This window comes from Manihot esculenta, chromosome 5, assembly GCF_001659605.2.
Source record: "Manihot esculenta cultivar AM560-2 chromosome 5, M.esculenta_v8, whole genome shotgun sequence".
Lineage (NCBI taxonomy): Eukaryota > Viridiplantae > Streptophyta > Magnoliopsida > Malpighiales > Euphorbiaceae > Manihot > Manihot esculenta.
In genome coordinates, this window is record NC_035165.2 from 9,378,828 (window position 1) to 9,401,607 (window position 22,780).

At 31.8% G+C, this 22,780-nt stretch overlaps 2 protein-coding genes across 2 annotated transcripts; both read right to left on the minus strand.

Moving 5' to 3' along the window:
• Positions 1 to 10,967: 10,967 nt before the first annotated feature.
• Positions 10,968 to 13,240, minus strand: LOC110615119 (protein PHYTOCHROME KINASE SUBSTRATE 1). The gene has a single exon (XM_021756831.2). It carries the CDS (start codon positions 12,488 to 12,490, stop codon positions 11,021 to 11,023), a length of 1,470 nt encoding a protein of 489 aa, XP_021612523.1. The 5' UTR covers positions 12,491 to 13,240; the 3' UTR covers positions 10,968 to 11,020.
• A 1,088-nt stretch (positions 13,241 to 14,328) lies between these two features.
• LOC110615226 (probable methyltransferase PMT2) lies at positions 14,329 to 19,454 on the minus strand. Its single transcript, XM_021757002.2, has 7 exons — positions 19,065 to 19,454; positions 17,717 to 18,371; positions 17,412 to 17,622; positions 16,991 to 17,285; positions 16,420 to 16,809; positions 15,971 to 16,048; positions 14,329 to 14,811 (listed from the first exon to the last, which is right to left on the minus strand). The coding sequence occupies exons 2-7, from the start codon at positions 18,362 to 18,364 to the stop codon at positions 14,580 to 14,582; spliced, it is 1,854 nt and encodes a 617-aa protein (XP_021612694.1). The 5' UTR covers positions 18,365 to 18,371; positions 19,065 to 19,454; the 3' UTR covers positions 14,329 to 14,579.
• Between the last annotated feature and the right edge of the window lie 3,326 nt (positions 19,455 to 22,780).

Below are 22,780 nucleotides of genomic sequence, written 5' to 3' on the forward strand. Positions count from 1 at the left end.
CGGTTCTATATTTTATTGTGTTTTTTTGGTGGATGGTTTAGGACATAAGTGCACCTAGTATCTCAGCTTGCTTTCTGGAAAAAAACACTTGTTTCCTGCGGTTGATCCATGCCATGGTGAGAGTAGCTGTTTATCTCAGCATCCTCTCTAGAAGCTTTTGCAGGCTTGATTGTTATCCTGAATGCATAGTTGAAAATGGTTCTATTGTGCATGGATTTGGAATTTGACTCTTGAATATTGTAAATGGAAGTGTCTGTTGGATGCTTCTGCCTTTGGGGAAACATCTAAGGTGTAGTGTTCCACATAGACTACCATGCATAGCCAGCTTTATTGGACTTTGATATGTCAACTGCTTGCAAAAAGTCTGCTGGATGTTCCTTGCTTTGTATTTCATTGACCTGGCACTGCATATTTTAATAGAATTCTGTGTGCCATTAGTCTGAAAAATTCTAAAAGTGCAGGAGACTCCAGGATTTTTAAATTGTCATGTCAATGTCTTGTGATAAATAGAAAGCTCATCTATGTCTTCTAAATAAAAAATAATACAGTTTGATAAAATCACATATATCAATATCATTGTAAACTATTAAACACGAAAAGAATAGTCTTCCCTCATGGAAATAAGTCTAGAAGAAGCTATGACATCTCCAATATAATTAGACTGATTATGTAATGTGTGTATCATCTAGTTCTAACGAATTATACCAACATTAAGTTCTAAATTTCCAATTTATGCATCAAAGATTCTTAGAGGTAGGAACCCCTTCACAATTTTCTTTTTGTGATTTTAGGTTCCAATGAAATTAGAAATTTCACTACTTTTATATTACGTCATGGGTTTTCAATAGCCATCATAATATACTATTCATAAAGTAAAAAAAGAGGTTGTATATAACAAAAAGTGTGTAATATTTGATTTAAATTAAAATAATCGATCATGAGAAATAAATTTAGAATTTCTATTTGGTAGCTAAAAAATGTAGTAAAATCAGAATCGGATAGTTTTGTATGAATAAATATATAAATTTGAAAGTTTTTACAAAAGAAAAAAATTATAGTTTTAAATTTGAATTTTATTATTTTTTTCTTGTTCATATTATTTAATTGTTATTATTAAAAAAAATTGAAACATTTTAATTGAATATTAGAATATTAAAAATAAAAATTAAATTAAAAATTAATTAAATCAAATTGAATCACAAAATTCGATTCGATTTAATTTTTATAAATTTTTAAAGTTTAATTTTTAATTTATTCAATTTGATGCACGGTACCTTTCAGATCGAATGAACTGAATGCTCGGGCAATGTACTACTTGCTAATGAAAAGGATGCTGTGCAGTGGAATAAAAAACAGCAAGGGTTAAGATTGTGAAAAGGAAGCTTATACATTAAAGGATGCTAAGAGATATTGCAAGTAAAAGCTGTCCAGTACATATCTAACAATTCAAAAAGTTCATTTCAAATGCATAAAGAAAATTTGTACTTGTGGAAAATTTATCTTTCAATTTCAAATAGATTAAGATTGATGCCAGTCAAGCTGCTGAATGTTATCTACTTGTGGAGAGCTTAAAATGTTGATCTTGTCATGAGAACTGTGACTTAACTTATATAAATAGAAATAAATGTTTAGATTCTGAAGCTTTTCTGTAATTTATTAATAGCAAATTCTTTGTTCTATATATCTTGCCATTGAAAATGGATTCTTGGTGTTGATGGGGATCTTTTGGAATTTCTTTTTAAATTTATCTAATTAATATAATTCCCATCAAGTGTAAAATGGCTTAAATTATATAGAAAAATTAGCAAAAATCAATAAAAAGAACATTAAATAACTAATTACATAAAATTGATGCAAAACATATTCTAAATACCTATAAAATATTTTATTAATTTTTTTTCCTTCAAACATATATTTTACATAAAAAAATAGAAAATGCCTGATGAATTGCATAAAAATCTGCATATTTCAAAATTTTGGTAACAAACTCTTCATCTTCTTATTAAGAGATTCTTTAGACCAATTTAAACAACAAATGAAGCATCTTTCCAACAATAATAAAATCTAAGTATTTATTTAGAGGTTTTTATGAGTCTGTGTCAGACTGTCACCTAATTGACCATCCGTTGCATGGTTATCAATTTACTTGGGAGAAAGGTCGGCCTTCGTTTGGTTGAGAGGATTGATCGAGCTTTTGCCAATCCTGCCTAGCTTGACGCTCTTCCATTTTGTAAGTTATCGAACCTTAATGCTTCTATTTCTAATCAACTCTTTTATTCTGATGGAGTCTAATAATATTAGATGGATGAGCAAGAAGAGAAGATTTAAGTTTGAAATTTTTTTAGCCGTCTAAACCTGATATTTTTTATATAATTTAGGAGTTATGGGATGCAATTCTAAGGATAAATTGATTGGAATAGAATTACTTTGTGTGCCCAAAATTTATTGTCTTGGAGCAAAACGTTTCATAATAATTTTCGTAAGATAACTAGACAGATTCACAATGAGATTGAGGAGTATAGGGGTAAGCCTCATGATATTTTTGTATATATTATGCATGGTTTGAAAGTTGGTCCAAAAATTTCTGATTGCAAGATGGGAATAAAAATATAAAATATTTTCATTCTCAAGTTTTAGATTGCAGAATGATAAATTCTTTTTTTTTTTGAAAATGTTAAGAAAGAAGAGAAAGAGTATGAGTAGAAAATGAGTAGAAAGCATATGCAGGGTTCTTTACAGGAGTTTAGAGAGAGACCAGCTAAGAGAGGAGGTAGTTCATTTCAGTCTAAAACTGAATATAGTGGTAGTGGTAGTGGTAGTAGTAGAGGTTCTTCTGTCAATACAGAGCAGCAGGTTACCCGACCATAGTTTAGTCAGAGTTCATTAGCACAACCAGTGGGTAGTTCCTTTAGGGCATAGAGACAGAGGCAAGGGCAAGTATATAATTTTGGGTTTGAACAAAAGAAGAGACATTTTCCTCAATATGCGTCTTGTGATAGATATCATGTTGGGGAGTGCAAAAAATTCAACAAAGGTTGTTTTGAATGTGGGTTTTCGGGACATTTTAAGAAAGATTGTCTGTTACTGATAGCTAGAGACAGTGGTTCACAGCAAGGATCAGTGGCGCCTCAGAATCTAAAGTATGGTACAATACCATCACAGGGTGGACCTACAACACAAGTTGGGCCTAGTACTAGCAAAGCCAGGGGAGCTACTTTATCTTCTCAGTTTAGATCTACGATACAACTTGGTAAACCCCGCACTCAGGGTAGAGTCTTTGAAGTGGTGACTAGTACGTTAACTATTTTTTATAAAGATACACAAATTCTTATAGATCCTGATTTCACTCACTCCTTTATATCTCAATCATTCTGTGTGCATGTTGATAGAGAACTAAAACCCTTAGATTGTGGATTAGCTGTGGGTACTCCAGTTGGAGATTCTGTTGTATGTGAACATGTGTAAGGGATTATATTGTTAAGTTGGGCAATCATGAGTTGTTAGTGGATTTAATTCCTTTGTATCTACAAAATCTTGATGATATCATAGGTATGGATTGGTTATCCCGTCATCATGCCACAGCAAATTGCTTTGAGAAATCAGTGATATTTAATAGTTCAGAAGGATCCAAGTTCACCTTTTATGGAGAGATAGGTGTTTACTCCCTTCTTATGTGATTTCTGCCATGACCACTAGGAATATGCTTCGGAAGGGTTGTCAAGCATATCTAGCCCATGTGCGAGTTTCCTGATGTATTCCCTAAAGAGCTTCCCGGGTTGCCTCTAAATAGAGAAATTGAATTCTTTATTGATTTAAATCTAGGTACAGCTTCTATTTCTATGGCACCATATAGAATGGCTTCAGCAGAATTAAAAGAGTTAAAAGTACAATTGCAATAGTTGCTTGATAAAAGTTTCATAAGACCTAGTGTTTCACCTTGGAGAGCCCTTGTGTTGTTTGTGAAGAAGAATGATGGTTCCTTGAGGCTGTGTATTGACTACAGATAATTAAATCGAGTTACAGTGTGAAATAAGTATCATTTACCCCGCATTGAAGATCTCTTTGATCAGCTTCAAGGTGCTAAGGTGTTCTCTAAGATTGATTTGCGGTCTGGATATCATCAATTAAAGATCAAACCAAAATACCTAAGACAACTTTTAGAACTCGTTATGGGCATTATGAGTTTTTCGTTATGCCTTTTGGGTTAACTAATGCACCCGCTGCTTTTATGGATCTCATGAATAGGGTATTCAAGCCCTACTTGAATAGCTTTGTTATTATGTTTATTGATAATATCTTAGTGTATTCTCGTAGCAAGGAAGAGCATGAGATGCATTTACGGATAATACTGCAAATTTTGAGAAATAAGCAATTGTATGCTAAATTGAGTAAATGTAAGTTCTAGCTTGATCAGGTGGTCTTTTTGGGACATGTTATCTTAGCAAATGGAGTTTTGGTTGATCCTAAGAAGATTGAAGCAACAATCAATTGGGACCTTTCAACTAATGCTACAGAGGTTAGGAGTTTTCTAGGCTTAGCAGGGTATTATCATCGCTTTGTTCAGGATTTCTCCATCATTACAGCACCATTAATTAAACTGCTTAAAAAGAATATGATATTTGAATGGACATATAAATGTCAAAGAGAGCTTTGAAAAGCTTAAGACGTCTCGTACATCAACTCCAGTCCTTACCTTACCCTTAGGTACAAGTGGGTTTGTGGTGTGTAATAATGCTTCTCGCAAGGGTTTAGCCTGTGTACTAATGCAATATGGGAAGGTGATAGCTTATACTTCTAGACAGCTTAGACCACATAAATTAAATTATCCTATCTATGACCTAGAATTAGTTGCAGTTGTGTTTGCATCAAAGACATAGAGGAATTATCTTTATGGCAGAACTTGTCAGATTTTTACAGATCACAAGAGTTTGAAGTATCTTCTTATATAGAAGGAGTTGAATTTAAAGCATAGACGGTGGATTGAGTTACTTAAGCACTACGACTGTACCATTGAATATCATCTAGGCAACGCTAATGTGGTAGCTGATGTCTTAGTCACAAGTCCTTTAGTAATTTAGATTATCTCAAAACAGTTCGGCTTCCCTTGTTACTAGAGATCAGATCCTTAAGGGTAGAACTAGCAGTGAATGATGTAGGAGCATTATTGGCAACTCTCAAAGTATGACCAGTTTTGATAGAAAAAGTCAAAGAAGCCTAAAATCAAGATGAGTAGTTGAGCAAGATCAATAATGAAGTAAGAGATGGCATTCGTACCGACCTTTCTTTAAGGGAGGATGGAACTTTAATGCTTGGTGATAGATTTTGTATACCCAAGGTGGAAAGCTTGAAGAGAGAGATTATGGAGAAAGCTCATTGTTCTGCTTACTCTATGCATCCGGATAGCACAAAAATATATAGAGATCTTAAAGAAAATTATTGGTGGTCAGGCATGAAGAAAGAAATAGCTGACTTTGTATCAACATGCTTAGTATGCTAACAGATTAAAGCAGAACATCAACATCCAATAAAAAAACTGCAATCGCTCTCTATTCCAGAATGAAAGTGGGAACACATTACAACCTATCGAGTTGAGAGAAATTTTAATATATGAAGAGCCAATAGAAATCATTGCCAAAGAAAAGAAGATTCTAAGGAACAAAATAATACCCCTAGTTAAAGTTTGACAGAGTAATCACTCTAATAAAGAAACCATTTGGGATAAAAAAGAAGATATGCGAATTCAGTTCCCACATTTGTTTTCTTCACTAGGCATGTAAAATTTCTAGGACGAAATTTCTTTTAGGAGGAGAGACTTATCATGCCTGACCCATTTATAAAAAAAAAAAAAGAAAGAAAGAAGATCAGCCTGTGAAAAAAAAATAAAAACAAAATTGAAACAAAAAAAACATAAATAGAGCTTTGGATTCGGGAAGGGTGCCGAAACCAGAGCCCTTCTTCTTTCCCAAAATAGAGCTTTGCTATGCTTTTAAAAAAAGTTCCATTTTAATCCCAAATTTTCTCCTCATCAACCTAATCAATCCATAAACTTTCAAAATTCTCAGTTAGATCCTTATTTAAACCAATATTTTGATAATAAATTCAATAATTTATTTCAAAAACTCCAATATTTGAATATGTGAGTTTTATTTATTTTATTCGGATTATTACGATTTAATTTATTTTCTCCACCATTAAATAGTGATTTTTGTGATTCGAGAGTTAAAAGAAGATAAGTTTTAATTAAATCATTTAATGAGATTCTATTTTTAGGATTAATAATTTTCATAAGTTGATATAAATAATATTTATAGTTTATTGAGTATTATTGAGTCTGTGTAATTTTGAGATATTTAATTATGCTAAAACACTATCGAAATTTTTTTCTTCAAAATATATATATATATATATATATATATATATATATATATATATATAATATTTAAATTAGCACTTCACATTTTCTTAGAATATTTGTTTATCCTTAATATATTATTTTCCTTCTTAATTTTAAGAGAGGATCCAGCTTTCAGTATATATAATAGGAGTGTTCCTACAATCTAACATTATTTTGTCCTCAGTATAGGTGAGTGAATAAATATATAATATTGATATTTTTCATATATATATATATATATATATATATATATATATATATATTATTTATTTATTTAAAATGAAAATGGATAAAATAATTTGTATTTCTTGAATTAATGAAAATGGAATTTAAAGTACAGTTGAATAAATAGTTGATTACACTCTGTATATATGCCGAACAGATAACATTCTGATGACAGATGATTTATTTTCAACTTAGCATATATTTATATGGTCTTTGGGACAGTGCTCGAGATACACACAGCCTTTTAAGGTGTATGTCAGGTGGTCACCCTTTAGGGTAGCTCTGCACGTGTATGACCAATATTTTATTTGCTCTTGGGCCAATATTGTCACTTTAAAGCCTAAAATGCCAACATTACTCTTAGGTTGTTATTCTTTTTTTTATTTTATCATACCTGATATGCCAACATTATCTATAAGAAATATGTTATGAGTGTATGCAGATTTTATTTACTATATTTATGATTTTGGATTCATTATTCCAGCAGTGATATCTTATCAAAATTTTTATTCAGCTTAATGTATGTTAATTGAATTACATTGTATTTATTCGGCTGACCTATTTTATCTTAATATTAAGTACTATTAAGTATCAAAACCTTATTTATTCCCCTTTATTATTTATTTATCCATTCACTAAGTAAATTATGCTCACCCTTATATTTTTAATATTATAGATTTTTTTGGGTGATCCACTCCTAACGGTCTACATCTTCTAATATTGTCTTTTCTTCCACTTCATTAGCTTCAGAGTCTAGTAGAGGTTAGGCCAATTCTAAGTTCTTTATAACTTTTTTGCTATTATGGAGAATAATATATAAATTATATGTTCATACCGTTGTTTGTATTTGATTGATGTATATATATGATCTTTTGATTCTCATAGAGGAAACAGTAGTGTAAATATATTATGAATTAATTAGATCAGCCACCAATCCTCTCATTTATTTTTTTATATTTTAAAATTATAGCATATTATATGTATTCAGTATATATACATTTAGGGGAAATTTTGTCAGTTTTTTGAATCATATCCGTCTTTATAGGTTAAAAAGCAGGTGTGACATAATTTTTTGTGGATACTCCTTGTGTTGATAATTTAGAGGATTTTAGTGTTTTGGGGTTGGTTAATGATACTGGTATTGGTTAGAATTTACAGTTATTATCTGAGCTTTTTTGCGTATTGATGTTGGTTGTATTTCTAGTATTCCTCTAAATTTGTTTAGACAAATTGTAAACAAATTTGGTACTTTACAAAAAACGGACTGTATTCAATTAAACCGGAGTTATAATCTTTTGGTTCAGATAAATGATAATCTTGCTCAATTCTCTGTTGCCCTAGAAAAAAATTGTGGAACTTACATGTACCATCAAAAGTAAAGAATTTTTTTTAAAGGACTTATTCAACCTTCTAATATGAGTTTAATAGTTAAGGGTCTAGATATTACACCCGATGTCAGGTTTGTGGTGTTGAGGGGATGCTTTGAATGCTTTCATTGTATTGGAGCGCATAATTGTTGGTCACGATTGGGTGTTCATTTTCCAGCATGATCTGTTATGAGTCTTCCTGACTTTATTTTCTTTTTTTTGGATATTTCTAATGATGTTTTATAGGGAATATGTATGGTTGTTTGGAATATTTGGAATACCAGAAATGCATATTTTTGGAATGGTGTCCACCCAAATCCAGACTGTATTCTTTCCTCTTCCGAGGACTTAGTTGCTTCGTGGAATTGCGCTCACAATGCTCAAAATGATCACAGCTTACGATCTTCTCCTATTAGATTAAAATATAATATTAATGCAGAAGTCTTTTAACCAAATGGTCAGGTTAATTATGGAGCTGTTTATGTGATTTCATAAGTTCTTTTCTTGTAAGAGTCTTGGGATATATTAATAGTAGTAATATGTCTATAATAGATGAGATCCCTTGTGTGGTACTACAAGAGTAATGTGGACATTGAAGTGGATGCTAAATGAGTTGTGGATGCAATTTGTTCCACGCATGAGGACTTTTCTGAGCTTGTGAATTATATCCACATATTTTGTTCTAAACTTTTAATTATTAGAATAGGCATGGCCTTTTTCTAAAAAGATTTTTTTCCTTTCTTTTTAGAAAAGATATTTTTCAAAGTAAAAATTCTTAAATTTATTTTTAGAGGATATAAGATTTTTTAAAATAGTAACTCCCATTTCCAATCCCACACAAATCGATTCATTAAAAAGGGTTTTTTTATAATTTTTTTTAAAAAAATTATTTTTATTTAATAAAAGTTATTGATTAAATTATAAAAAAATAATTAATAAAATAAATTACCGACATTAATATATTGATCGTTTAACAACTGTTGTTTTACTTTCTTATAATTTTCAGTTAAAAAAATTGAAAAGTTTTAATTATAAAAATCTTAAATTTATTTAATGAAAATATTTTTTCTATAATATAATATTTGAGAGCACTCAAAAAATTGATTGACTGACAAAATTTTACTTATCCAAAAGAAAATTAAATTATTTTTAAAGAAATAACAACCTTTAAAATTTTAAAAAGAAAGTTTAAACTTAATAATATTATTAACACTATTATATATAAATTTATTAATATTTTTAATTTTTAAATTATAATCAAAATAAAAAATAAAATAATTTTTTGATAATTTTTTTCCTAAAAAATATTTCTTGTAAAAAATCTTTTTCATATGCGCAAAACAAGGAGAGTATTACTTTACAAAAGTTCACTTTTTAAAAAAATAAAATAAAATAAAATAAAGGTACTTTGTTTATCTTCTTAGAAATCCCCTTTTATATTTTCTGTAGTTACTGATTGCATCACCATGTTGGATCAAACCCATCTCAACGGTTACATTCCAAACCCCCCAATTAAAATGAACTGAAAATGCAGATTTCCTAACTGAATCCCTCTGCTTCACTGTTTATAATTTAGATTTAGTTGAAATCAGAATCGTGAAAAATCATAACCATACCTACTTTAAAATCAAATCAAAACTGTTAAAAATTTAAAACTATCTTTGAACTATTTTTAAATCGAGTTAATTTCAATTTAATTAAAAAAATAAATCAAACCGCCGGCTCGAACTTGGCCACGTCTAACTTCACCCCACCCAACTTAACTAACCCGAGAACCTTAAAATCTGCCTCTCTCAGGTGGCCCATCACAAAAACTCTTATAGTTGTATCTTGACTTCTGAAGATGGATGCCTAGCTAACTCAATAATTTCAGGTTCTCTTAAATACGTCTCATCACTTCTTCTGCTTGTGGTGGCCACAAATGAGCTTCTTCCAGCTAGAAATTCTGCATCATTTTTTTGTTTCTTTCTTTGCTGATGATGTCTCAATGATTGCCATAATATTTAATTATTTTTTATTGTGAATCTCACATTAAAAATATATAAGGCTGAAAGGGTTGCATTATCAATTTGGCTAATCATTAAATAAATTAAATATTTAATATGATCAATCATCTCTCCAAACTTAATATAATATCAAAGTTCGTTCCCATCTTGAACATGTCAAGTTCTACAATTACTACTTCCAGTATCCTGATTAGGTAAAGAAGTACGTTGAATTCAGACATATTACCACATTTTTAAAGAGACTTGTAAGAACTACAATTGCTATTCCTCAATTATATGAGAAAGCTTGAGAAAAGAATTGCAAAATGTGCAGAGGTGAAGAGGGAGGCAACTGTGTCCATAATACTAGTATTATCTGAAATGGACAAAGATACACATCTTGTCTGGGTATCCATAAGAAAATACAAAGTTGAACTAATATCTTACATATAATATGGATGAAATTGATAGGATGGAATAAAACCATGGGCCACCTCATTAACATGGTGGTTGCAGAATTGATTGTGGAAGCATACATTGAATTATTACAGTAGGAATCAGAATTAATTATTTCCAGTCAGGAGTTGATTAGCGTCTTTGCCCTTTTGGCAGCGAATTGTTTGCTGCTAGTCGTGCATATAGATGTATGGAAAGCTTGCAAAAGGGAAATGAAGTGTTCTTTCTTGCTGCACTTTCCTTTCATTTCCTGCTGGTTGTAATATCTTTTCTCTTCTTTTTCCCCCCAACAATATTGGCTTCGCAGTTCGGTAATTAAGAGAGTTGTCATTGTCCTCAGGTTTATACTTGCTACACTACAAGTGACCAAAAGATAGATTTGTAGCCTTGTAAATAATTAAGCATTAGCTATTAAGGGTCACTTTACAAACCAAGATCCATGATCAGAAAAACCAGATTGATTCTGAAGCACAGTATCATAAACTACAGGATAATTGAATACAGAATCAAATTTGAGATGGAAGTGAGGGAGACAGATAAGAAAGAGGGAACTTTATTGCCTCGTATAATATTGAAGTTACGAAATATTGAGATTATTGAGTGTAGGAAGAATGGAAACTCTGTAAATGGGTGCTAAGGACATGTTGCCTTTGTCTGGGATGGAATCCCATCGGCTTTGTCTCAGCCTGAAACCTTGTAACTGGCTCGTAGAAACCCGAGGTACGACGTGTTCGTGAATCAAAACTTGCATTATCATTTGTTTTGTAAGCGTCTCCTGCAACACTTACAGCTTGGTGACTATTACATCCCAACAAGATGCTGGAACGGCGGCGCCTTGGGGAGTCTTTGCCAATTCCAGATTTTGCATTTGCAGAATTAAGAAAGGCTTTGATCGGACTTGATGATGCTGTCGTGGGTGGCTTTAGCTCTTCAAGATCGGACATTACAGAGAAATCAGCAGCACTGGCAGTGACCACACTCCACTCTATGCTGGCTTCGCTCGGTGCATAGCAAGTTGTCGGGGTGAGACAGCCAGAGGTGACATCATCTGAACCTTGTCTTGTAAGAAATGGGGTTACTTTTCCTGTCAGGCTCTCAATCTCGAATAAGTCTGAACTTGCATCGCTATCATTATCATTGTAAACTCCACCAGATGTAGCAGAATAATCGATTTCCTCCATTCTTGGAGCTGCTGCATCCCAAGACAACATGGATAGCCTCCTCTCAATTCTGAAGGACTGGCTTCTCCTGCCATGTACTGGGGATCCAAAGACTTCTAGTGATTTCCTCGGCTTTATAGATTCTTGTTGAAGCTGCAATTTTTTGGGTAGATTTCCTGCCTCAGAATTTGAAGTTGGGTATCTAAAAGAGTTCTCTTTGTTCATTCCAGTTCCCAACTTCTCCAAGCCCTCGAGCTGTGATCTTGAGCGTGGTTTATGATCAAGATCAAGACCAGCCTTTATACATTCTTCTTCTGTAATGGCCTTGCCTTGAAGCATAGCAGCATTAGTACTTTTCTTGAAACTGATCTCACCGACATGTTCATCGTCAACATCAATAGAATCCTTATCAGAACAAGAGCATTTGCAGCCAAGGGCAGCAAAAATATTCTTGCCAATCTTTCCACGAACCTTGTTTGTCTTTGTTTGTAAAGTTCTTCTGTGAACGCTTCGCAGCAACGCGCTCTGGCTGTTCGAACTGGATTCAGAATGAACACTGGGAGTTGCAGGATGAACACTGGGTTTTATAGGGACCATATGATCATTTAATTGTGCATCTTTCTTTGGTGGCAGGTGGTATTTTCTTGGGATTACAGTTCTAGAAATTCTTGGACTGTCCTCATCTATCCCTCCATTGAAGTATTTCTCAGCACCAAATACACCGATTTCTTCATCTTCCTGAGAACTAACATTTTGATTAGACTCTGCAAGTTTCCGAACGACGATTTCCTCCGAGTTGTTTAAGAAAGAAGAGAAGGAAACATCACGGAGATTTCTCCTGCTGCTGTCCAAGGACAATGCGTGCGTGAGGCTAGCAACTGATGTTAAGGTGGCCATAACCATAGAAAAAGGAAGAAAAGAACCCAACAGGAAGCACACAAAGCTACAAAAAGGAAAACGAAAAGGACCCAACAGCAAAAAGAGCAATCAGAAGTTCTCGTAGACAGACAAGAATAATTTGGTCTTGAATATGAAGAAGGCTATAAGCCAGAGAGGTCTCCTTGTCCACCAACCAAACGTGGAGGAGCTGTAGATCAAAGAAGAAATAATGGAAGAAAGAGACTTATCTTCGTCTAGAAATTGCTTGGCATACTGAGAAAGAGAACTCATCAGCTAAAGCTATAAGTAGGCAAGTGGAGCTGAAGATGTTAGCAAGAGTAGGGCCATATGTTTGTAACCTAACTGACACATCCATGCTCTGATGATCAAAATATCATCTTTCAAGTTATAGCAGTGTGCTAAAAATATAGATTTTTTGTTTGCAGTTAATATTTTGTGGATATAATTATTTCTTGATTAATTAAAGATATGGGTATTGGAAATTAATTCATCTATTGACTATTGACATGAACGTTGATATGTTTAAATGGTGGCTGCTGGTGCTAAGGGTGTTCACTGGTTCAGGACCAACTTGATCGCATGATCTCAGACATCACGTCAATTCAACTTGAAGAGATGATACAAGTCATTTCATCAGAAGGTCAATTAAGCTTAATTTTGGCTGATTCATTTAATAAGAAAGTCGGAGAGATGAAACTCGAATTTAATAACGGTTTGAATAGTATATTGGCGGTTTGAATAGTTGAATTAGTTATTTTGATTTAAATAGTCGTTAGTAATTTTAATAATGGTTAGTTTTATTAGCAGTTAAATATTAATTTTTAGTGATTATCGTTAACGGTTAATTTTGTTAACAGTTAAATATTAATGATTAATTATTTATATAATAATTCAAAATAAAAATGTTCGATACAAAGCTAACCGTTAATAGCTATGTATTAATAAGAAGGAAATCCATGACTGTTACCGTCACTTAATAAGCATCTACGATGTGCAGTAGCCAGTTGGAGATGTGAGGCAACTTCCTTTACCCATTTGAAGACAAGTAATTTTGCTTGATGGGTTCTGGACTCGATTGATCTATTTTTAATAATTATTTGATTTAATTTTACTGTTTTTAAATTTTGATAAGCTTAAACGAACAAAAAAAAATATTGATGAGAATTTAAGTAAATATTTAACTAATTCACAGGAGTTTAAAAAGGCTTTTTACCTTATATTATTCACCATCTAGCTTGACCTATTAATGGTTAAAAATATATCATTTATTAGTGATTTAAAAGTATATCACTTATTTGATAGACGTAGACGTAAATTTGAATGTTTATTTTTCCTATTCTTTTAAAAAAGATTGCATGATGCACTAAAATAGATGGGTTTGAGTCGCCATAATGTGCATTTCATACTATTTTTGGATAATTATCAGCATTACAATTAAATGAATTGGATTGTTAGTTCATTTGCCTTGTGGATCAAGTGGATAATTTACACTTGGAACTTTCTTTAGGACTTTCTGTTCCTTTCCCCAATCATGACTTTAGTTTATGTTCATAAATGTAGAATATCCTATAAAAGAATTGTCATTTTACAATTACTTTTAACAAGTTCATATTCACATTGATAAATCTCATAAATATAACCAAGCAAACAATAAATCACATAATTCAGGTGTCTATTTCAAATCATTCATCCAAACATAGCACAAAGTTAATACGCTGTTATATTGAAACACTAGTCTAAAAAGTGGGGATTTAACAACAAAAAAAATCATTAAAGAAGAAAATTATTTTTACGTTAATCATGTTGTGTAAATTAATCCTCCGGTAAATTGACAAACCAAATAATCCAAGAAAGTTCTTTGATCATCCGTCTATTAATAATTACTGCTACAAAATGAGATGGCTAATTAATAATCGTTAAAACATTGAATACATATCGTGTGCCTATGCTAAAGAATAGAGAGTACTCTGCAATCAAAATGTTCATGCTTAAATAGTTATCAGTTCATGTCAGACCTCGTATAACATATAATCCCCGCTTTCTCAGCTCACCATGTCCCAAACTTTCACTCAATCTCATTCCCATTCTCCGATCACTGTGAGGATGTGGAGTTGCCGCCGGCAACCCAGTACTGCTTCACTGCAACTAATATCTTCTCAGGAACCAGAGGACCATCTTCATGGTCAACCATTTTGGTGCTCCATCTCATTCCACCAACTAGCTTCCGCACCTTAACAAGCACATCAACTTCATCACGGAATATAACTGCACCTTCTGGTCGCAAAATTCGATCCATCTCAAGAAGAATGTCCTCTATGTTACATCTGCATTCATTTGATCACTTGATATGAGCTTCAATGGTATGCGAATTAAAACCCACTATTGATCTAACACAAGAATCAAGTGATCCAAAAAAGTGTAATTAACTAAACTGTTCAAGCATAGGCACATTTGCAGAAAATATAAAAGATTAAACTCATCATAGAGTGAGACAAAGCTTATTAATTCTTGTAAACTGATGCAGCTGTATCAGTTGTACTCCGAGATACAAATATTCAACTATACTGAATGTCATGCAAAAGCCATTACAACTTTGCATGTTCTGCACCCTTTAATCCACAAAACTGAATTGAACTGCTTTGAATCAATTTATTAGGAAATACTTTATGAGCCGAATAGTGTCAAACTTGAGTTACAATTGAAGGTAAATTGCTTAATAATTAGCCAATGAATCAGCAAATGGGTAAGATAATGGCTAAGAATGCTCATACCACATGCAAAGGTCATGGAAGCTATAAAGCCACTGCACCGAAGAATCAAGGAACCAAAGTTGCTCAAATTCTAGGAACATATATTAGGCCTACAATAAGCTTGACAACATCTAGAGACCAGGTAAATATGGTCTGAAGTAGACTGAACCAAAAAAATTTAGCCCACAGGATTATATGTCAATATGAGAAGATTGTTCACAACCCAGGTTCCCTAATTTATGATCAGCACTTGAACTACAGATTCCATTCAAGTAGGCAGCAAGAACCCTCACTAGCAAATTGCTTTCACAGTGGTGGAACATTTGAGAAATTTACAAAACTTTGAAATTAAGTTATCCGACAGTGAAGACAAATAAACTTCAAGCTAAGAAAATATTGGTTTATCAGCTTAGTAGCTAACATTCTTACTGAAAATATTCAACCTGAGGACAATTGTGCTTCATGCTAAAAAATAAGCCAACTGAAAATATTCAGCTAAAGAACCTGAGCAGTGAGATATAAATATTCAACTTCACCAATATCATACTTCATGCTAAAACCTGAAAATATTCAACTATAATGAATTATGTTTCATGCTAAAATTTTATTATTCAAATTTTGGCTGAGGAACACCACTCAAGGACTTATTCAATGAATAAAGAACCGGATGCAAATTAAGCAAAAAAAAAAAATTTGACCACGTAATTAAACAAATAATTAAATGAAATCTTACTTGTCCTTGTACAAACTGAAAAGTCCATTGGCATGAATAAGATCATATGTCCTTGGGTATGTGGAGAAAGCTTCACACCTGAAAGAAAAGAAGTACATCATGACGGTTAACATTATACACAACAGAAATGAAACAAAAATTAACAGAAAGAGACATTGGATACATCTGGGACACATTAACAATTAATAACCAAGCACAGGACAAGGCCCATTATCCCATAGAAAAGTAAATTTTTTCAGGGAACATTATATTAGCAGGCACTTCAACTTTACAAGCCATACACCACGAGGAGATACTGAAAAAGTAGGTTAAACAACATTAAACTTCCTCATCATGCAGCATGAAAATGTTAAACATTACTGAAGCACTCTAAAGAAACAACAGAATTGCTAAAACTGATGCTTAAAAACTACAGTGAACAAAGATAGTAAAATTTTCAGACATCTTACCAGTCATGATATATTCCTATCAATCCCCTCTCATATATGACACCCAATGTACTTTTTTCAGCTACAGTAGGCACAACATTCATAACCCAGAATTTGGAAGACGAAAGTGCAGAAGCAAATCCTCCCATTCCAGCATTCATATCCATAATGTTGCGATACCTTCCAGTGTCAATAAGCTTATTGATTTTCCTATAAGAGTTTACATGCTTTTTCCAGTTATTATTGTCCTCCTGATATGTCTCAACAGAAACTCCAGGAATAGAACCACTGGCAACTCTTGGGGGGACGGCAAAAAGCCTGTCTGGAAATGCCTTCAATTGCCCACCAGCAACTTCATCTTGACTACTGACATCAGGATATGGAGTAATGCATCCCTCCATTTTCTTGTACCTGTCAGCAACCACAAATACAAACAAATGAATATATAAAGCTGGATCACATATAATTTTCAAATAATGAGCATTTAGCAGCAATCAGAAACTTGATATAGGAAGAGTCATTGCATAATAAGGTGTATAGAGGCCATGTATTTGCTGACAAATAAATTAAAACCGAGCTTTACAGTTCGTACCACACGTCATCTGGGTCTGCGGCTTTGCAGAAAGTAACTTTAGAATCATCTTGTCTACCAGGACATGATTCAGCATTTACTCTCTTTTGCCATATGGCCGTTTCACCCTTTTCATACTTCTTGTCCCAGCAAAGAAGCTTTGCAACATCTTCAATCTTTCTCTGTTCCTCCTGAAGTTCATTCTTGGAACGTTGCCATGCTTTGTAATTAATCTTCCAATTGATTGGAGGTCCAGAAAGCACCCAGTAACCACCAGGTCTAAGAACTCGGTCAACTTCCTTCAGATACATTCCATCTACAAGGAGAAAAATCCATCAGAAAAGTGCATCTATCACAACTTAAGACAATAAAAAGACAATAAAAAAGAAAGGGAAAAGGAGAAAATAACAAAAGCAATTCCTTTATATGATGAAGCTCTCACCATTTGCTCCCCACGGAATTAAACATCGAGAGCAGTGAGCCATGTCAAAGGCTCTAGATGGGTATGGCATCTTTATTGTACCAAGAACACCAATAACAGCAGGTACACCTCTTTCAAGAGCAAATTGAACTTGTGCTTCATGCGAGTCTCTCGGTGCAAATGACATGGCAATAACATTTCTACTCCAAAGGTATGCACCCCAACTGGCAACCTGGGGAAATAAACACAATGCAAAAGGAATATCAACAGATTCACATCATGAAACAGAAACCACACAAGGAAAACAAAAAGAACGAGAAACATACCCCACAACCAGTGTCCAGGGCGGTTCTGACTGTTCCGTTAGTAATTGGTATTACTGAAGCTAGCTGATCAATATACTTATCTGCCCCTTGTGGAAACTGTGTTCCTCCTCCTGGAAACCTAAATACATTGCCCTCGTATTGGACCCAATTCTGAATAGCCTTCTCAACTGTCAAGCTCTTGTATGGTGCATTAGCATATGGTACATAGTCACGACTCTTAGGCCATGGAAATGGAGTAACATAACCCTTGGGTGCCGGAATTAGGCAATGTAGCTTCTCTTCCTCTGGAGGACAATGCCTCTCTCGATAATTCATATTTTCCCTAGGGAAAGTCATAGCACGTCTCTGATCTTGGCAGGGTGTGTAGTCGGTGTAATGGGCATCACAAGGCTTAAACTCCTTAAGTTTTGATTCAGAATCATTGATAGTCGCAATTTCACCACCATGATGTGTCTCAAAATTTAGACTTGGGATTAAATTGCAGTCTCCCGTATTCTTGGTGATCTCCATAGCAAGATTGTCTGCCTTCCCAAATCCACTCCTCTGCCATGCACCCAGTATATAGAAGAAACAGCAGAGGCCAACTACAATAAAAATTTGTATAGAACTCCTAGTTCTACTATCAGCTGAATTAGATTTCAATGCCATTGTACCCCTGAAACCATTAGCAGATGGATTCAGTATCAACTCACTAAGAAACAAAAAACCAAACCCAAGGCTACTAGATCCACGGATATATAAATGCATATAAAAGCTAAGATGTCATTCTTAAACAAGAAATATTTCTTCCAACCACACACGCTATGTCGTGTATAGTGCAATCTCTAAAAGATCTATACAAAGAGAAGGCAAACGATTCACCAAACATAAAATTACACATAAACCAAAAAATTAGAAGGCATCTCATTTTTATCCTCTTTACATACAAGATCTAAGAACCAAAGAGTAAAATCAATGCTAAAATCCTAGCTATTATGAATAGAATAAATCTGCAAGTACTCCTACAAAGAACAGATAAGATACGCATTTGGTAACTTCGTTAATCCTCAGTTAAATCTTTGTTTACCAAATAAAAAGGGGCCCAATTTTTCTTAAGAAAAACGTCAACTTTAAACAGCAAACTTAAGCTCACACTGGATCCAAATCCGATCCCATCCCAAAACCTCAGAGCATCAAAAAAGAAAAAAGAGACCATAATTCAACACACTAATTTAAACTAACAAAAAAATAAAAAGAGAGAGTTTTAGTGAAGTTGAAATATAATCAGAAAATAACATTTTGAAAAGCAAGCCTAATTCAAATTGAAAAAAGAAAGGGGGGAAAACAAAATTAAGAAAAAAAAAATTACCAATCGCATCAAGCAGTCTGGCTAAAAGATCCAACACTCCAACTAGAAAAAAAAAAAAAAAATTGAGTCTGCAAAAGGAAGTGTTCCACTTGAGTAGCTTCGCTGCTGTCCTCTGCAAAGAAACTATTGATGAAGCTGTAGAAGTGCGACGAACACTTCCCAGTAGAGATCTCAAAGATCCAACCTCAACGAGTCCTCTTAATAAATCTCTCAAAACCTCAGCCCCGATCGCCGATTTTTTTTCAAATATAATTAAATAAATATCTCTAAATAACAAAATGAAAGAAAGATAAAGAGTGAGTCTGTTGCTTCCCACTCCGCCGTGTTAAACAAGTGAAACCAAACCAACTTATATAAACCCATTGCACTCGTCTTCGCCTCCTTCCCATTTCCTGCTATTTTTCAATTTTCTTCTTTATTTTTTTATTATGAAATTTATTTTCTCCTTTTCTATATTATTTATATAGTAACAAATTAATTATTAAATTCTAAAGGATGACGGCTGTCTCCTATTAAGAAGGGATAAAAGATTGTCACACACAGATAATAAATAAAAATAAATTAAACTATAAATAAAATAAAAAAATTGAGAGTAAAACTAGAGAGAAGATTGAGATTTATTTTAAATTTATATTATCTAAATTTCATTTTTGTACTCTTTAAATTAATTTAGTTTTATATATATAAATAAGTAAATCATGTAAATAGTTTAATAATAATTTTACATTTTAGAAATTAATTACTTTACATAATATTTTTAAATTTTATTTATTTAAACAATTTATACATGTTATGGATACATATATTAGAATTTACTTAATTATATAAAAAAATTCTAACGTAATATTTAGTATATAAAATTTAAACTTAAATAAAATATTATCTCTAACTTTTAATTTTATTTATTCAATTATATTGTGTCAAATAATTTAAAATAAATTTATTGTGTATTTATTTATTTATTAAATTATGAATATTAAAGATTGAAACTTAAAATTTTAAAATTGATATGCATAAATCTTATTGTGGCAATAACCAGCATATAATAATAATAATAATAATAATAATAATAATAATAATAATAATAATAATAATAATAATAATAAAAGAATTAGAGTCGCCAGGAGATTTAATTCAATGCGGGTTTGCTAAGATGCAAGTACGTGCAATAAATCGCATCAATCTGGTATGGCCCGTTTATTTTTTCCCTTCTTTCTTTATTACAAATCGCATCAATGGGGAATGTAACGGGACCCACACGCTATTCCAATGCAAATGCGTGACGATCCGATTGGAGGTATGCAGATAAATGTCAGATACAACGACGTGGGGTGTTGAAAAATTTTAATTTTAAGGTGATAAAATCTTATATGAAAATAATAATTCATCAAAATTTAAATATGTAAATAAAATATAATTTAAAATTAAATAATCAATTTTTTTACAAATAACTATTGAAATTTTTTATTTTCTTATACTTAAAATGGAGGGGTTTATTCCATTAATTAGAGTTTTCTTGGAAACACAGCACCCACAGAACCTGATAATAAATATGTAGTAGCTTCTGGTGGAGGAGACACCAATTCAATTAAATTCAAGCCATATGAAATTGTTGATTTAGCCAAAACATATGTTATTGTATTTGTTTCCCTCAATACTTTCTTCAACCTCACCTATGAATCCTTTCGAAACATCACCTAACACTGAATAATCAGATTATGAATTCGAAATGGCAGCTGCTTTGATTTTCAAATGAAATTTAAAGACATTTCTGAATCAATTTGAACCTCAACCTTACGTCAATCCGCTGCCATGCTAAGAATAACGTCCTGTATACTCCTTAGAATTCAGCTTCAAGAGAGTTATAAGTTTCCGGAGATTGCTGAAATCCACTAAGCCATCTTCCCTCAGTACTCCTAAATACACCGGCACAAGCAGCTAGTCTAGGATTTCTAGCTACCTTTTTCTAAAATACACCGGCACAAGCAGATTTGGGTGAATCAATCTTTTACCGTACTTATAAAATACAATAGAGTTGGAAACTTAAAAATAAAATTTTTTAAATAAAAATATTTTTTTAAATAAAAAAAATTTAACAAAAGTGCAATAAAATTTAATTTAAATTTTATTTTAAAATAAAAATTTTACAAGAAGTTAAAAATGCGATAAAATATTAAAATTTTGAGATAATTAAAATTAATTTCTGTAATCTGAATTAATTTCTCAATTTTTGTATTACCGCCCGTGTGGTAATACTAAATTTGTTTAATATATATTATATTAATTTTATTTATTTATTTATATACGAAGTATATATATAATTATAAAAATTATATTAATATTAATCATTTAATATAATTTAAATTTAATATAATAATAATTATATATAAATTTATTTTAATAATTAAAATTTTATATATATATATATATAAAAGATTGTAAATATATTTATTTTAAAAATAATATAATATATTTTATATTTATTTATAGAATTTATTATTTTTATTAAAATTATATTTATAAATAAATAAAAAATATATTTATAAATATTTATGTGTTATTTTTTTTTTGATTTACATGTGGGTCCCACTTTCAGGGGATTAAATCTTACGGCGGTAATTTAGTAAATTACAACTGATTTATCGGGGAATTCGAGGGCACCGACAATTCATTTTGGTGAAACGGCGGCGTTCCGGTGGATATCCAAAACCACCCACTGGTCGTCAGCGATATTGGAATGATTCCTAACTCGTATTAATATTAAATTGAATTGAATTAGTAAAATCACTAGTTTTTTTTATTATTATTATTTGTAATTCAAATTCTGTTGTCCATATGGCAAAATTGCTGACCTAAACAGCTTCAAGATGATAAAGCCCTCAAGATGCCAACAAGCAAAGCCTAAAATACAAGTGATTTCCCACTTATCCCTTTCACATTCTGTTTTTGAACTTTTCCAATTATAGTGAACTACGCCCTTTTTTTTTATATATTCCAACTTTTTCTTAAGTGAGATTTTTTTTAAAACCTTTATATTAATTGGAAGGAAAGAAAAATTCTTGTAAAATATTTATATGTTTTAAAGATAAAATTTTCTAAATAAAGATTTTTAAATTATTAAAAAAAATTAATTTAATTAAATTCTTATGAATTTTTTTTAAAAAAAAAAGAGAAAGAGAAATAATGGTATATTATGGCATCAAAGTTTTTAGTTTAACCGTTATTTGATTAATGATAGGAATAAATAATCCTTCTCAAGTAATAATAACATAAATGTAATTTGATTTGATTATTCATGATAATGTATTATTATAAATATATTATTTAATATAATAATAATAATTTTAAATAAATTATATATTTATAAATATTAATTACATGTCTGAATTAATTAATATATAAATAAATTGAATAATAAAATTCAAACAAATTACCGTTAAAATCAATTAAAAATAAGTATTATAAAAATAAATAAAAAATGAAAAGGGCGTGTGATGGCGTTGAAAGTAACAGCAAAGCAACCTCATAATATAAATCTGAGAGCGGGTAGGTCCGTATGGTGTGACCTGAAGCTGAATCCAATGAACAGCAACACCGACAAGACGGGATTTAAACCAAAGGCAAAGAGATGATATTTAATAATTTATGGTAACATAGAATAATGATATTTAATAATTTATGGTAACATAGAATAATGTCTAATGTCTAAACTTTTT

Excerpts from the sequence above, each read along its gene's own strand:
- LOC110615119 (XM_021756831.2), bottom strand. The coding sequence starts at position 12,490 with ATGGTTATGGCCACCTTAACATCAGTTGCTAGCCTCACGCACGCATTG.
- LOC110615226 (XM_021757002.2), bottom strand. The coding sequence starts at position 18,364 with ATGGCATTGAAATCTAATTCAGCTGATAGTAGAACTAGGAGTTCTATA. Across the intron at positions 16,810-16,990 it reads GCAGACCCAGATGACGTGTG|GTACAAGAAAATGGAGGGAT; the intron begins GTACGAACTGTA and ends GGTTGCTGACAG. Across the intron at positions 14,812-15,970 it reads TTCAGTTTGTACAAGGACAA|ATGTAACATAGAGGACATTC; the intron begins GTAAGATTTCAT and ends AAATGAATGCAG.